The sequence below is a fragment of the Paroedura picta genome, chromosome 2, assembly GCF_049243985.1.
Source record: "Paroedura picta isolate Pp20150507F chromosome 2, Ppicta_v3.0, whole genome shotgun sequence".
NCBI classification, from domain to species: Eukaryota; Metazoa; Chordata; class Lepidosauria; order Squamata; family Gekkonidae; genus Paroedura; species Paroedura picta.
In genome coordinates this window covers 166,283,573-166,301,292 of record NC_135370.1, presented here as the reverse complement: position 1 = coordinate 166,301,292, position 17,720 = coordinate 166,283,573, and the positions used below count along the sequence as shown (strand labels likewise).

General features: G+C 43.6%; 1 protein-coding gene across 7 annotated transcripts in view; it reads left to right on the top strand.

Moving 5' to 3' along the window:
• BEGAIN (brain enriched guanylate kinase associated) overlaps positions 1 to 17,720 on the top strand; it is a 287,735-nt gene that overhangs the window by 264,380 nt on the left and 5,635 nt on the right. For 6 of the 7 annotated variants that reach the window (XM_077323688.1, XM_077323689.1, XM_077323691.1 and 3 more), the window contains 2 exons: positions 3,772 to 3,879; positions 9,772 to 9,855. In XM_077323688.1, coding sequence (XP_077179803.1) covers positions 3,772 to 3,879; positions 9,772 to 9,855 — 192 coding nt within the window. The remainder of the gene's footprint in view (positions 1 to 3,771; positions 3,880 to 9,771; positions 9,856 to 17,720) is intronic. The other variant, XM_077323690.1, reaches the window with a different exon arrangement.

Here is a 17,720-nt window from a genome sequence, read left to right as displayed (position 1 = left end):
TGCTGCTAGCAGGAATATAAACACCTGTAGAGATTTTTAAAATGGAGAAGAAAAAGTGGAATGACATAAGTGCAGGAGAAGAGGGCAGAGATAATGTATTTCTGAAGACACAGAAATGTAAGCCAGAGTTGGCCCACATAATTAAATTCCTACAGACCTACCTCGGAAGAACTATGTTTTCTATCGTTATGTCTGTTCCAATAAGGAATTACTTTTCTTGGGGGACAAGAAAAATGTTCTCAAGCTCAATTGGAGAGATTGTAAGGGAGTGGGAAGCAGGGTGGGGTCCCCTTTGAGTTTGGTGTGTGTAGCTTGTGGGGAGTTCAGTCTATATGTTTTTTTAACCTGTGCCTGACATTCCCCCCCAAAAGCACTTTCTTGGGGGGAATTGTCTTCGGGGAGGCATAACTTGAACCCCTGAAGCCAAATCTGCACATAACTCACTGGGCATATAGGAAAACATGAAGGGGAGGTCTGCAGCAAGTTTTATATCTCTAGCTTGCACGAGATCTGTTCTGTACTCTCCTAATCCGATGCCTGTCATTTCTGCAGAAAGCACTTACCTAGGGGCACCTTCTGTACGGGGCTGTAACTTGGCCCCCTAAATCCAAGCCTCACTAAACATGGTGGCCAAGTAGAGGAGAGTCAGACTTAGAATCCCTGCATTCAGGGGACGGGAGGTGTTTCATGCCTAAGAGTTCATGGCAGTTCATAGCTCATGAACCAGGCACACTACAAAGCAAAATGAACCACATATTCCCAGTTCGTGCCCATCTCTGCTCCTTACCATTTTGAGACTTGTGGGAGAGTCTGCTTGACCCCATCCAGGAAGGAAGGGGATGGAAAGACGGGGCCAGCACAGGAGGCACCTCACAAGGATTATAGCATGGTTCAATTACATTTGTAGAAACCTGATGTCACAACTCTTAGGAAGTACTGCCCCCAAACATCACTAGCCATGAATTCTCCTCTGGCATTTATTGCCAGAAGAACTAGCACAGGCTTTCTCATATCTCCTGAGAGCCAGCATGGTGTAGTGGTTAAGAGGGGTGACTTCTAATCTGGCAAAGTGGGTTTGATTCCCTGCTCCTCCACATGCAGCCAGCTGGGTGACCTTGGGCTGTTCTGACTGAGCAGTCATGTCAGAACTCTCACAGCCTCACCCACCTCATAGGGTGTCTGTTGTGGGGAGAGGATAGGGAAGGCAATTGTAAGCTTCCTTCGGGTACAGAAAAGCGGCATATAAGAAGCAACTCTTCTTCTTCAGTGATATCAGGGCTCTCTCAGTCTCACCCACCTCACAGGGTGTCTGTTGTGGGGAGAGGAAAGGGAAGGCGAATGTAAGCCGCTTTGAGACCCCTTCAGCAGTTAAAAACAGAGTATAAAAGCTAACTCTTCTTCACTATAACTTAATGAGAACTTCAAGCAGAAATAAGTGGGTAGCTCCTTTTATTTGGAAATGGATCATGGTTTGGGCAATAATATATTGATGGTGAATTTTATCTCAGTCCAAAACTATACTTATTGACCCATTCAGAAGATACAGTATGATGGACAGAGAAACAAGAATGTCAGGGAGAAAACAGAATTTTAGATAGATAGATAGATAGATAGATAGATAGATAGATAGATAGATAGATAGATAGATAGATAGATAGATAGATAGATAGATAGATAGATAGATAGATAGATAGATAGATAGATAGATAGATAGATAGATAGATAGATAGATAGATAGACAGGGAGGGAGGGAGGGAGGGAGGGAGGGAGGGAGGGAGGGAGGGGAAGAAAGAAAGAAAGAAAGAAAGAAAGAAAGAAAGAAAGAAAGAAAGAAAGAAAGAAAGAAAGAAAGAAAGAAAGAAAGAAAGAAAGAAAGAAAGAAAGAAAGAAAGAAAGAAAGAAAGAAAGAAAGAAAGAAAGATGACAGCGTCCAGACACCAATGCTTTCGCCTAACTCTTTGCAGGCTGGAATTTTCCTGATTCCTTCCCTTTCCCAGTTTTGTTTGTGGGGATCTACAGACCTTCAAGAAGTGCACATGGGGCAAAGTGGGGGTCTGCTGTGGGAGTGAGAAATGGGCAGAAATGGCCAACTGGAAATTCCATCAGGGGACCCTTGTTTGGATGCATGCTACAATTCTCCCACCTACAGCCTAAAGTAGGATGGTACAATCAACATCTCTGTCCTCTAGTGAGCTTGCTCAGGGCAGTGTCGCTTGTGCTCCTTTGTCGTGGGGACTGTTTCCATAGTCTTGATCTCAGCGGTCCAGACATGTGGATGCTTCAGGCCCATATTTGCTTAATATCTCACTTTTCAAACATGGCTTTGAAGTGGATCACAGTGATAAAGAAAGACAAGCCCTGATCATAAGTGTGCAAGCTAAAACCATAAGACAGACAAGGGAAGGAAGGTGGAGCGGAAAGGGAAGGGAAGCCAATTGGTTCGACAGAATTTACAGGTAGTGCATCAGCCTGAATTACCTTCATTGGCATTCTTGCTCTGTTGGAAGGGATTTGACTACCCTGTGCCCCTTAGTCTTTTGGCTAGTGAGAAGAGTCCAACATATCCTTTCTTTCATTGTTTGAGTCGCTATTTTATTAGAGACGAGTTCTTTCTGGCAGGGAACGGGTAACTATTCTCTCTCCTATGACTGACTTCACCCGGAAAAGCAGATTCCAAGTGCTGAAGGGACAACAACCCAGAGGGGATAAAGATTTTAAATGCCCTCACTAGGCATAGTTGTTGAGAGCTCTCTGATTGGCCAGCCACAACCGAGAAGGGAGCTGATATACTGTTTTTGGGCTGGAGGGAAGACAGAGATCTGGTCAGAGAGAGGTCTGGTTCAGATCCTTAGCTGAAAAACTCCTCTGAGGAGAGTACTGGGTTTTCAGTTTATACGGCTAATCCACACAGAGTCTGGCCAGCAAGAGCAGTCATTGGACAAAGAAATAATTGGGGTAGACAGGTGAGTCTCCCGAATTAAGCCCAAATGTGAGATGAAACCTTCTAGGAAAGAGAAAGTGTAGCCCTGTGTAGCAAGGGGAAATCAGGGGAGTATTTCCTCAGATAGGTGTGTGTAAGGCAGAGCTCTAGTTCCCTCAGAAAACAGTGGCCTAGTAAATCAAATGTGTTTGGATATAAACACAGTAGAGAAACCTCTCAATAAAATTTTAAAAAATTGATTACCTGAAAGAAAAGCCTGTGCACAACTGAAAAACAGAATTGGAAACTGAAAATTAACTGATTTGTAAAATGTGTAGTAATTCCTCAATCCCAACTACTCTTTTCCCTTTGTGAATAAAAACTGTAATTTTCAACCCTTTAAAAAGTGCGGCCGGGGGGGGGGGGCAAAAACGTCATGCTGCAGGCCCAATCAGGATTGGATCTTCATGGCATTTTGTCTTTAAAATGCTGTCCGCCATCTTCATATCAGCAATGAGGATGCCATCACATTTAGTTGGTCCAGACAATACGGAAGAGAAACTTGGTGTACTTTCTTACCAATCTAGTGTTCTGCATTGTTTGTTACAGGTTGATTTAAGTTAAGCCTGATTTTACCCTTGCTGGTGAAATTGCCCCCATTTTTTCATTTTTTTCCAGTCCAGGTCTTCTATCCCTATCCTCTCTTACTGGGTAGGAATGTGAAAGTAGCTGGTAATCTATTCTGAAAGGGGGAGGGGAGAATTATATTTCTCTTTGTCTCGTAAAACAGTGTTCAGTGGCAGTTCTTGAGGGGGAGAAACAAGCATTGACTGAATTGTTTTCGCACACAGGGTCAACATTATGAAGAGGAAAAAAGAGCTTTAAGCCACGAAATAATGGCCCTCAATAACCACTTAATAGAAGCCAAGGTGACAATTGATAAATTGTCAGAAGATAATGTAAGTATTGAATGGCAGAAATTTGTCATGGTCATGCACAAAAATAGGAGGATGAAATTATGGATAATGGGATCAGAAATACCAAGTTGTTATGTCTATCACTATTATTAATTACTCCATTTGTCCTTCTCCGTCGATCTGCCTCAGTGACTATTCTTAAGAGGTTTTCTTCTAATCCTATAATTATAGGAGTGGGTAGAGAATGATCATTTGACCGTATTCCAAGAACAGTAAAAGCTGCCTAAGGTCATTCCTAACAAGGTCATTCCAAATTGTATGTTGTCTATTTTCCACTCATGCATGACACTCTTTTTTCCCCTGCATATAATCTCAGTTTGCTCTTCCATTAGGCCAGGTAAGGTAGCCCACCTCCAAGCATCACCTGATCTTAGAGTACTAGTTATGGGTGGGAAATTGCATTATTTAGTGTACGATATTTTTACCGTTATTGAAGGTGCCATTTTGGATTTCCTGCCCCAGGCTCTGAAATGTCTCGGTTCTGTCTCCGACACTCAGCGGGTTGCAGCCAAAGTTAAACTTAGCCCATTAAGTGCTATTATGTCCCAAAATGTAGATTATACATGAAGCTGTGTAATGGTAGACCCAACAGTCCTTTCAGAAGTGGGCACTTGGAAGCAGAGGAGGGAGTAAGCACTTAATCACCATTCTCCGTGGCTTGCCTGCAGTGGTGTTCAGAACATGTATTTGGAAAGGCTAACACATATTTAAAATGCTGCAGTGCGATGCAGTCGGAGGGGTGGGGAAGGTCAGAGAATAAGGAACTGAGAATAAGGGGAAAGCTTGAGACTTCCCTTTCTGTTTTCAACTCCAAACTCCCCATCCTGAAGCACTTTTCTCAGTTCAGGTAGTTTGCTGACAGCTCCACCAACTCTAATTCAATATTCCTTTTTTTGGGAAGACCTTCCCCCCCCCCCCCAAAAAAAATCAAGAACTTGCTCGTCTTTTGGCACTTTTTTCCCTAGACAAGGCATAGTTTCTAGACGGTGTTCCTCATGGTAATTTATGACTGTCCCTAAGATGTTTCGAACCTAATATTGAGTCAATTAGCATCTTAAAGGCTAAGAAAAATTTTTTCTAGGGAATAAGCTAATGTGAGTGAAGTGTATAACCCTGGGAAATGTTGCTGGCCAGGATTTTTTCCTGTTCTTCTGCCACCGCAGACTAACCCTTCTGCCCACCTGAAAGCAAAGATGTTTCGCTAACCTTTGAGTGGCATAGGACTTTGTCCATATTTTTGGTGATGGGGAATTGTCTGCCCAAGTGACCTTGAGTCATAACTTCCTTCTCTTTCCCAAATAAGTGTTTGGGAAGGACGAAAAGGAGCATCTTGAGGCAAGAAAGAACCATTTGCTTGAGTTTGTTTTTAATGCAGTCCACTTGGTCATTGTTACTGTATGTTATTGATTTCCATCTTGGTGTAGTGGATAGGAATGCAGACTCCTAATCCAGCAAGCCGGGTTTGATTCTGCACTCCCCCACATGCAGCCAGCTGGGTGATCTAGGGCTCGCCACGGCACTGAGAAAGCTGTTCTGACCGAGCAGTGATATCAGGGCTCTCTCAGCCTCACCCACCTCACAGGGTGTCTGTTGTGGGGAGAGGAAAGGGAAGGTGAATGTAAGCCTCTTTGAGACTCCTTTGGGTAGAGAAAAACAGCATATAAGAACCAACTCTTTTTCTTCCTTCCATCCCACACTGGAAACTCCATCCCACACTGGAAATTATTGTGTGTAAGAGATGACAATGACAGTGGCTGGAATCTTAGACCTTGCTTCTGCAAGCATTCTTCTTCATCCTTTGCAGAGACAGCCACAGTGCTTTGTTTTGGCGCAGGACTCTTCCGGTTATGTAAAATTAGTGTCTTTCAAAGAACTGAAAAGGGCCTAGCACAGGAGGAATGTGCTCTTAAGCTGCAGCGATCGCCCCCCCCCCCCCAATTGACTAAGAGGAGTCTGAGTGGAAAGAAGATGCAGGATCCAAACTAGTCTCAGGAGATAGCCAGGGCGGTCTGCTTGACTGATTCTGCACCCACATGTTTTTTTCACGCTCGGTCCCTCTGGTTTCTCTTTGATTCAGACTCGAATCTTGCCAGAGATCTACAACAATCACTTCCCCCAAATGGGAAGAGCATTAACCAAAGTGCTGTAATCTGCACCCAAATAGACTCTTCTTCCTGGAAACCAGAAAAGTCAGTTTTTGAAGGGGCTGATCATGGAGACTTTTTTTCTCCCAGCTCCCTTTGTTTGATTGGTCTCTGCTGATTGTTTGGTTTCCAGCAGGAGAAGCCCCTGTAACGTCTGGTGGTTCCATCGTAGTGCTTCGTCCTTAAGTGATCTGATAAGCATTAATATCAGAAGTCAAGACAGGCTATTTATTCCTTTGGGGGGGGGAGAAACGCCCCCCCCCCCAGAGCCGCCCTCTTTCTGGGGAAGTTTTACACTGGGATCTCTTTGTTTTAAAAACAAACAGCATTAGATGTTGCAAATACAGTCCACAGACCCAGGACCGTAACACAGCTATAGTGGCTCAGTTAGTAAGCTATTTGCCTTGCAACTACAACTTTATGGAATCAAGGTTGGCTGTGGGTCTTTTTTCCCCCACACAGGAGTTTTATTTAATTTATTTTTCTTTTCAAAAGCAATGTGAATAAATAACGAAATAAAAATTCCTGCATGGGGAAAAAAGACCCACAGCCAGCCTTGAACTCATAAAGCTATGGTATCAAGGCAAGTCATTTACTAATTGAGATATCTTGACTATGTTGAAGCTGGCTGCCTGTGGCCCTATTCAGAAATGTCACTGACTTTTTTGCAAGTGCATCAGACTGAGAGAAGGGACAGCATCTGAAGACAACCACAGGTTCATCTTTAACTCCTTCTGATAAGAGTGATTATGGCATTACTTAAGGGGCCAGGAAAAGCAGAAAAATACTTCCACAGCACAGAAATTTAGACAAATCAAGCCAAAGCTGAAATGGAGGAACAGAACAAAGGGGCTGCTCCTGCTACTTAACAACCAATCAGGGGAAACTTCAGCACAATGTCTGTCCTGAAGGCGCGGCTGCAGTGGGTGGGGAGGGGAAGTCCTAAACGAAGCAGCCCATCTGCACTCAGAATAGTGATAAAATGGGGGAAATCCATTCTTGGATATGCTGGGGAATAAGTCTTTTGATGAGGGGGAAAATCCCAACTGGAAATCAGTATCAAGTGCAGATGGCTTTTGTTTAACTGAACCGAACCAGCTTTAAAAGCCCAGTGCACATAAGCTCCAGTAGAAGAGCTAAATTTGAGTCCAGTAGCACCTAACAGCAGCCTTTTTCTAACTTTTGACCATGGAGGTACCACTGAAATATTTTTCAGGTGTCGAAGCCCCAGGAAGTGGTGTCACCTGGCCACACCTCCCTGCCACAAAGCCCCAGAAGTGAGAGGAGCCTTGGGTGGCAAAGGTTTAAATGGCCGGGGGGCTCCCCTTCCTTTACAAGGCCCATCACTGGCCACTTCAGGAGGAAGTGGGTCAACCTGCCCAAATAAGAGTATAAATTCTTTAAATTAAAAAAAAAAAAAAACATTTTTCTTACCTCTTCATTCAGAGCTGGAAATGACAGGCACAGGGTAGGAGGGCTACCCTTGGCCGCCATTTTGAACCCTGCATGTTGCAGTACCTTTGAGGGGTCTTTGCGATACCATATGGTACCACAGTACCATGGTTGGGAAATCCTGCCTAGAGAATGACAAGATTTTCAGGATGTACACTTTTGAGAGTCAAAGCTCTCTTCATCAGACACAAGTCGAAATGGAGATATCCGAGTCAGAAGGTGGGAGGGATGCTGCAGAGAAGGAACTCAGGATGCAAAGGTACAATGCACATTGACTGGAGCTTGACTCAGCTTGACTAGAGCAGAAAGGAAATGCTTGGGGGCAGAAAAATAGCATCTGTGGCATCCAAGCTATTAAGGTGTTTGTCTGTCAGTCTTTAATAAGAAAAATGACTATGTGATCGCATACCCATAATTATGCAGCTGAAATGGTCAACCACACACTCAACCACACACTCGTCCACTGTAATTCTGTTAGTTCATTATAATACAATTCTTACAATGCCGTCCTAAGCAGAGTTACACCCTTCTACATCCATTAACTTCAGTGGAATAAAGTCTGAGTTTGGCACCTTTAACAACAAAGTTTGATACATAATGTATGCTTTCGTGTGCACGCAAACTTCTTCAGATACACTGAAATTAAAGTTCCTACATGTAGGTAGAGGGTGAGCAGCAAATTAGTATACAAAATAATGACGTTTTTAGCAGATCAAAGACCAAAAATGGAATAACGAGCTAAGTTTATACGGTTGCCATTTGTTTGGGTTTAATTTTGGTGTAAATATCATGAAAGAAACAAATATAGCAAAATTGGAGATAGATGGGCAGATGTACTCTTCTTTAAGAAAGTACTCTCCTTAAGATGTACTTGTCTTTCTTCTCCCACCTCACGAGCAGAACTACACCCTTCTGAATCCATTAATGCCAGAGCCAACTCCTTTCCCTCATGTGTGTCCTGGGGAAAATTCCATCAGATTCCTGCCCCAAAAAGACTTTGTCTACATGGCTGTAAAGTCCCGGACACACTGCCACATATTATTTTGGAGCGTCCAGTCTTCTCTCCCCAAAGAGCTTCAATCCAGTTATATTTGAGGGATTTAAATTCCAAAGTCAACTCTAAATCCCTCATCATCAAATCAATGCTTTCAGAAAAGGATCCCATTAAACTTGCCAGGGTAGCTGATGCCCTTGGAAGCATATTTCAAATAGCTTAAGTTTGCAAGAGTGGGAACGTAATACTGTTTAATCTATTTTGTTTCCATGGGTTATGTATGTTTATGCCAATAAAGAACCTCTTGTGGTGCAGAGTAGTAAGGCAGCAGACATGCAGTCTGAAGCTCTGCCCATGAGGCTGGGAGTTCAATCCCAGCAGCCGGCTCAAGGTTGACTCAGCCTTCCATCCTTCCGAGGTCAGTAAAATGAGTACCCAGCTTGCTGGGGGGTAAACGGTAATGACTGGGGAAGGCACTGGCAAACCACCCTGTATTGAGTCTGCCATTAAAACGCTAGAGGGCATCACCCCAAGGGTCAGACATGACTCGGTGCTTGCACAGGGGATACCTTTACCTTTATGCCAATAAAGGTTTTCTGAGTTTGAGTCATTAATGGCAATTGCCTTCGAAGGGTGTAACTCTGCATAGGATGGCACTGACAGTAACTAACACCAGTGAGTGAGCATGAACACCACAACATTATGTCTCAATGAAACTCGAGGAAGTAGATACATTATTAAATATAGGTGAAGAGCATCAGTGTATCATCAGTGGTAAATAACAAATTGACTCACATATCACTCACTTGACGTTACAACGGACATTCATGTTACCTGATATTAGATAGCGTATATTGGGTGATTGGTTTATGTGCCATAACATTTGATGTTTTGAGTGATACTCTTTGCATCACTTTTCTGCTTTGACCCACGGCACCTGTTACTTTGTTCCTGCCCAGTAGAGGTCTGTCTCTTTGTTCTTGTTTGTGACGAATGACTTGGTGGTCCTAGTTAAAAATGTGACATCCTTAAAGCAAAGGTAGTCCCATGTCTAGGTTAGGTCCCAGCACTGGATTACGAAGACCTCCAATCTTATGACCTTTATTTGTTATATTAATGGACTGTTCAGGACTTTTTATCCCAGACCAGATCAATGTCTTACTTGAATTTTGAGACATTAAGCACATTATGCACTTTCAAAGAACAGGAAGTGCTCCACAGATTGAGTTGCTGGCTATAAACCTCGGGCTTGTTTTTATATATCATTGTGTGTTGTTTTTGCAGGAGCTCTATAGAAAGGATTGCAATTTAGCTGCTCAGCTGCTCCAATGTAGCAAGAATTACGACAGGGCGCATAAGCTTTCCGAGGTAATGTAAACAAAAATACATGTCTCTGAGATGCAATAACGTGGCTATTGCCGTGGCCTGCTACTGCTCTTCAGGGAAGGGAGAAAGCCAAAGGGGTGGGTTTATTGCCATGTGTAGTCAAGGAAGGACCAGAAGATAGCAGTGGTGAAAATGTATAAGGGAGACAACCCAGGTGGGAGGGGAGTGATTTTGCTAGGTGAGCATATCCTGCTTAGTTACGAGGGTAGTGCTCACTTACAAACATGGAGAAGAAGGGGTTGGCTTGGGATCCTAGATCAAGACTTCTGGAGGGATGTCACTAAAGGGAGAATTGTTGGGGTCAACCATTTTAAGGCCCCGCAGAAAGTCTTGAGAGAGACCATGATAGTGAAGAATAAGGTGACCAGATTTTAACATTAGTAAAGCGGGACACCATTGACCAGGCGGGTTCTTGATTAAAAAATTGGTCTATGTGGAGCAACAAAAATTTGCATAGAATGCAAAAATAGTATTGTAATATATATATTTTTTAATTTCAATGTAAGTACAATTTGCCAGGTGCCCCCAGATGCCGCTCCAAAAGTGGGACAATCTGGTCACCTTAGTGAAGAAGTATCTTCGGAATTCTTCAGCAGGCTCTTTAAGGCCAGATCTGGCCAACCTTCTGATGATCAGATCCCAGAGGAGCCAGAGATCCATCTAGTTATGCTTGTGAATTTCCCAGTTAGCTACTGGGGAAGACCGAGTGGTGGATCCTCTCCCTCTCCTTGTGTATGTGGGTGGCCCTTCCTGTGCTTATGTTGGAGTAAGGCTCCTTAGGCGTCAGGAGGGATATATGAAGACTAGTGTATCCATTCCAAGGTTCTAGGCTAAAATGATATTCAGGTTGACCCAGCATAGATAGATCCTACATGGACTGGAATGTTTAAAGAAGCCAGAAAGCAGCCGATGCACCAAATTAGGGAGATGGGATGAGCTGAGGCAGCATACAGCTAGGCTGGGTTTTGCGAGAAAAGAATTGTTTGGGATTTCCTTTATCCTACCACTTCACTGAGCAAAGTTTGGCACCTTTCTCCAACAGAAAAGCCACTTAAGTTGAAGAGAACTCCATAAGCTGGAGAAAATTCATTGGTCATTTATTTTTTGTAATTATTTCAATATCTATACCACTCTTCCGGCAAACTAGCTCATGTCACTATCATCTTTGAAACTTAGGATGGGTAGAAACATAAGCAGAAGCTCTGTTAGAAGTTCTATTTTCTTGAAAAGCAGTGATACTCCCCCACTATTATCCTTCCCATTATTGAAATATGTTATGCCAGGGGTAGTCAACCTGTGGTCCTCCAGATGTTCATGGACTACAATTCCCATGAGCCCCTGCCAGCAAGTCCATGAACATCTGGAGGACCACAGGTTGACTACCCCTATGTTATACCACAGACTATAAACTATCAAGAATTATCTTAGGCCAGGATAGATCCGTGTCCTTCCAGGAACAGCCCAGCAAGAGGGAGCTAACTGATACTAGACAGGGATGGAGCAAGAAGGTCCCTGGATGAAAAGCTTTGTACACGTCCATGTCTGTGGATCCTGGTGACAGATTCTCAGGATTTATCAAATTGGATGATCAGCACTAAACAGGAGGGCCATGTCATAAAAGGGGAACAGTGGTTCTAGACAGTAAACACTATGGTTACGGCACTGTCCAAAGTCACCTAAACAGGAGCATTACTTTCAACAGTTGAAGATACATCCACCCAGCCTGTAGCACTCATTGGTTCTCAGGAAGGTCTTTCCTCACTGGATCTTTCCTTCTTAAATAGTGAACAGCAGTCCTCCTTTCTAGGACATTACATCGCTTCATAGGCTTGTCTCAGATTTTCCCTGAATTTTTGACTGCTCTTCTAACATAAACAGAGAAAAACAGAACCTTTCCAAGGCAATTGGTAATAAATTTTATATATCAATAATTTTTTAAGGACCAACCAAAATGGTTTCTAGATATACTCCGTTTTCACAATTTTTCTTCAGTGGTTGATTCCTAAATACAAAAATGTATAAATTAATAAAATTAAATTTAAGTTTTAACAATGCAGTAAAGAATTACTCCCACACACCTCCATAACCGGTTTGTAGTATCCCACCTTACCTTATACTCTTACCAAGCAATTTTTATATATATAAATAGGCCACCGGTTCTGTATTGTGGGGAATGACAGTCAAAAAACATTCCCAATGGTTTAGGGCTACTATCCAGGTATAAATACAAAATCTTAACAGGCCCCACAGCAATATTCTTAAAGGTACACTACTCTTTTACAGAAACACTACTAGTATCCAAAAGTACTCCAAAATCAAAACTTACAGAAAGCAAGACATTGCATTTTATTGTAATTTTATTGCTCTTCTAACATAACAAAGTAGCTCTCCCATATCCCTTGAGGAAATAATGTGTAGGATAGGGATTTATTTCTAGCTGGAGTTCACTTCAGCCCCGGTAGCTTACAAAATGTGAGACATTGACAATACGGGAGTTTCTCTGCCAGTTCATTGTTCAAAATCCATTTTATTTATCATACAGTCAACACCACCTGCACTTTCATACTTGTGGACAGGAGAATTTCTAGAAAGAACAGAGATCATTTCTCCTGCTTGTCCTCAGCTGGTCTTCAGCAGAAATGGAAAAAGTATATATTTTGGTGTGGGCCTGATAAGTACTATTAATTTCTGCTTTGTTCTCACTGTTCCTCCTATGACTTACAACTATCAATCAACAAGCAAATGATGCACACCGAGCGATGTTCCTTAAAACAGCTTGTTAGAAAAGCTTGGCCAGGAAGACAAAATTAGAAGAGTGCTTGCTGCCGATCCCTCCCTTGTTTTCACATGTTTACACTGATAGGAACAATTAAGTCAGCAAAATAAAGTATCCACACAGACATCAGGTCGAAGTCACATTAATGCTCTGGTACCATTTTCTATCCGTTCTTGAAAAGACAATGAGATCCTGCCCTTCATGCTGTGAACTCAGGAGGGCATTCCTAGTTCTCCAACCCAGTGGTTTTACCCCCATCGTTACAAGCAGGCTGTGCAGTCCTGTGCAGAGTTGTTCCATAGAATCATAGAATCCTAGAGTTGGAAGGGGCCATTCAGGCCATCTAGTCCAACCCCCTGCTCAACGCAGGATCAGCCCAAAGCATCCTAAAGCATCCAAGAAAAGTGTGTATTCAACCTTTGCTTGAAGACCGCCAGTGAGGGGGAGCTCACCACCTCCTTAGAAATCTCACCACCTTCTAGAGAAAATATCTTACGATATCAGGATTAGAAGAAGATGCCTGCTTAGGTCCTTGTTGCCCTTTATTGCCAGGTTTTGAATGCTCATCCTGCCTACCAACCAGAGCATCTCACTGACACCCTGACCCCTGGCTACCAACTAGAACCCCCTACTCAAAGTGTGTATCCAACCTTTGCTTGAAGACTGCCAGTGAGGGGGAGCTCACCACCTCCTTAGGCAGCCTGTTCCACTGCTGAACTACTCTGACTGTGAAAATTTTTTTCCTGGTATCTAGCCTATATCGTTGTGCTTGTAGTTTAAACCCATTACTGCCTGTCCTTTCCTCTGCAGCCAATGGGAACAGCATCCTGCCCTCCTCCAAATGACAACCTTTCAAATACTTAAAGAGGGCTATCACGTCCCCTCTCAACCTCCTTTTCTCCAGGCTGAACATTCCAGTCTTCACCCTTTGATTCCAGTGGTCTTAAGACTGGAGAAACTGGATGGGATTGCACAGTTAGGTTGAGAGAGATCACTCTAATATCACCCCGTGAGACTCATTATTTTATGGGGATTTGAGCCTGCCGCTCTCTGTTCCTACTCCTACTGTTTAGCATCTAATCACAATTACTGTCAGCACCACTGCAAAGAGTTGCCAGTATAGGTAAGGCAGGAGGATGGCTAGAATACCCACATTAGGCTATCAGTGGGAAGAAAGAAGCCGCTCTTTCTATATTGCTTTTTTGGAATAACACATAGAATCACAGAGTTGGAAGGGACCTCCTGGATCATCTAGTCTAAGCCCCCACATTATGCAGGACACTCACAACCCTATCGCTCATCCACTGTAACCTGCCACCCCCTTGAACCTTCTCAGAATCAGCCTCTCAGTCAGATGTCTATTCAGCCTCTGTTTAAAAATTTCCAAACATGGAGAACCCACCACCTCCCGAGGAAGCCTGTTCCACTGAGAAACCGCTCTGTCAGGAACTTCTTCCGGATGTTTAGACGGAATTTCTTTTAAATTAATTTCATCCCATTGGTTCCGGTCTGTCTCTCTGGGGCAAGAGAGAACAACTCTGCTGCATCCTTCATATGGTACCCTTTTAAATACTTGAAGATGGTTATCAGATCCCCTCTCAGTCATCTCCTCTCTAGGCTAAACAGCTCCCCCAACCTTTCCTCATACGTCTTGGTCTCCAAACCCCTCACCATCTTTGTTGCCCTCCTCTGGACACACTCCAGTTTGTCTACACTCCCATGTTTTGCTGAGTCTTGGCCCACACTGTTAAGTGCCTCCTTGCCCGTTCAACAAGATAGATGGATGTGAAGGATGGAGTTCTAAGAACTGTTGAAAATGAGATAGCGTTCTGCGTGGTCTGACCCATGGGGGTCTCTCTACCCCAACTTCCATCTAACAGACAAGCCCTAAGTGGCTTCTGAAAGCAATAATTCCAGATAGGGTTTGAGGCAGAGCAATTTTTAAACGAAATCCTGGGGGGAAGGTGACAAGAAAGTAAATGTTTCTGGCTCTGGATGGCTCACCTCTAAGAGATGAAGGGGTAGCTGTTACTGTTCTAGAGGGAAAGCAATTAGGTCAGGCTTACCTGGCAAGATCTAGAGGCCACAGGAGGAAAGCTGCAGGTCTAATGTGTCTGGGAAATCATGTTTATATGCAAATGCTAGAAATGTCCAAGGTAAAATGGAGGAGCTGGAATGTTTAATGTCAGAGGAGATCATAGACATTGTGGAAGGAATTTCATGGGATGAGGAAAATCAGTGGCATATAGTGGTTCCTGGATATAAATTATATCATAGAATCATAGAATTATAGAGTTGGAAGGGGCCATACAGGCCATCTAGTCCAACCCCCTGCTCAACATAGGATCAGCCCAAAGCATCCTAAAGCATCCAAGAAAAGTGTGTATCCAGCCTTTGCTTGAAGACTGCCAGTGAGGGGGAGCTCACCACCTCCTTAGGCAGCCTATTCCACTGCGGAACTACTCTGATTGTAAAAAAAATCAAAATAAGTGTGTGCAAAAAAACCCCAAGTGAGCAACCCTAAGCCATCATTTTGGGGGTTTGAGTATATTGAACCTGAAAAATATTAGTATTTTCTGATATTCCCAAATTCCAATACTGGTATGGTATTCATATTTGGTAAATGTTCAAGAATGCCATTTTTAAAATTCTATTAGAGCCTATGTGCACCATTATTGTCAATGGTCCCCATAGGCTATAAAGGAGAATATATTAGGGGCATATGGTTCTCTGGGGAAGCTGTTATTAGTGGTATAGGCACCAAATTTGCAGCATAGCTGCTGGAACCTCTTCACAGAAAAACCTCCAAGGTTGAAAAAATAGGACCAGGGGTCCAATTTTATGAGCCCCGAAGAAGGTGCCCACATCCTCCATTATTATTTGCAATGGGAAGGGAAAAGCATTTAAACTTTAAAGGGAATGTGGGCCACAGGGGACACATTTTGTCAGCGGACTTGGTCCGCCCCAGATTTCTGCTTCCCAATGGATGCAGCCGGGGTAGAACAGTTCCGCTGCATGGTGTTTTGGAGTTTTTTGGCAGGAAGGTAGGATTGCATGAAATTGTGAGGCACTCCAGAGGGATCTTTCAAGTCTGGGCAGGTGGGCATCAATGTGAAAAATGAGGGTCAATGTGGGCAAATACACATTGGAGCCAAATATCTTAACTATGAATATGGTGGGGACCAAACTGGTATTGACAGACCAGGGCTGATTCTGCACTTACTTTATTTTTTTCCATTGTGGATCCTGCTGAATTCAGATTGATTTGAACTCAGGTCTTCCTCTATCCCCCCCCCCCCATTGAAACAGAAAGTGTTCTGCATTTGATTAGGAAAGCTCAGAGCGGGGAGGGGAGCCAAGCATAGCAGGATTGAATGGGGAAAGGGAGAATGGGGGGAAGGGAGAAGATTGGAGACTGCAGGGCTACTAGAGCGCAGTCATTTTAAGACAGGGAGGGAAGCCTTGCAAGAGGAACCAGAAAGTCATTGAACTGATGCCCTGGCCAATCAGGGAAGACTGCTTTGCTGCGAAGGAACGGAGCAGGAAATTAATTTGCAAAAAGCAGAAATCTGCACACTTACTGATGACAATTTTTCAAATATCAAGGCTTATATCCTGTTCTGGATATTGCAAGGGAAAGGTAGGGTCACTCCAGATCAATCATGCATGTTGCAGAGGGGAAATTTAAAGCACCCCAAATCAAAATGGAAATTGAATTCAGTGTAGACAGAAGGGATTTATTCGAGCTGGGAATGGGTAAAAAGCCCCGTGCAGACTACCCCAGGAAAGAGACCTTGGAATCATGGTAGATAACTCACTGAAAATGTCAACTCAGTGTGCGACTGCAATAAAAGGCAGGTGTTGTGCTGGGGATTATTAGGAAGGAAATTGAAAACCAATCTGTCAGTATCATAGCACCCATGTATTGATCTATAGTGCGTCTTCATTTGGAATACTGTATACAATTCTGACCAACACACCTCAAAAATATATACTGCATTGGAAAAGGTGTAGAAAAGGACAACTAAAAGAACACCTTCATTATGAAGACAAGTTAAAGAGGTTATGGCTTGTTAGTTTGGAGAAATGATGACTAAGAAGTGACATAATACTGTGTTTCCCTGAAAATAAGACATACCCATAAAATAAGCTGAAGCAGGATTTCTAAGTTTGCACAATATACACCATAGAAGTAAAGCTGTGGCTGCCATTTTATTCAGCACTGTGGGTCTCTCTCTCCCCCAGCACCAACCAGCAACAGTCTGCAGTAGGGTTGCGGCCGCTTCCACACCCACGGACTCCCTAGGCGACCAGCGCCGTGGCATGGAGGGGAGGGGCGGAACTGGCACCAGTACACCAGCCGGCACCCGCACACAGGGACAGCGCTGCCAACATCAGCACCCCACCCTTCCACGCCACAGCGCTGGCCTCTCTCACCCCCCACAAATACCAGTAAAGCTGCTGCTCCCCGGCACTGAACAGCAACAGTCTGTGGGTCTCTCTCACCCCCCACAAACACCTTTGTTGATGGCTTCAACTTCTCAAAATACCAATAAGAAACCCCCTGAAAATAAGCCATAGTATGTCTTCTTGAGGAAAAATAAATATAAGACCGTGTCTTATTTTCGGGGAAACACAGTAGAGGTTTACAAAATCATGAGATAGAGAAGGTAGAGAAAGAAGTACTTTTTTCCCTTTCTCATAGTACAAGAACTCGTGGGCCCTCAATGAAATGAATGGACAGTAGGCTTCGGACAGATTAAATGAATTACCTCTTTACCCAAAGAGTAATAAACATGTGGACCTCACGGCTACAGGAAGTGGTGGCAGCTAGAAGCATAGCTTTAAGAGAAGATAGAGGCTATGATCCACAAGATATAGATGGAGCGCTGTGTCTAGGAAAGTGGTGCTCTTGCTGCTGTGGGGGGGGGCAACAGGGGGAGGTCTGGTGGGCCACTTGATGGCACCTGGGTTTAGGCCATTACTTCACACAGAGTGTTGATGGGCCATTGGCCTGTTCCATTATGGCCTCTCTTAAAGTATTTCCACACCATTTTGTGGGCTCACAAAG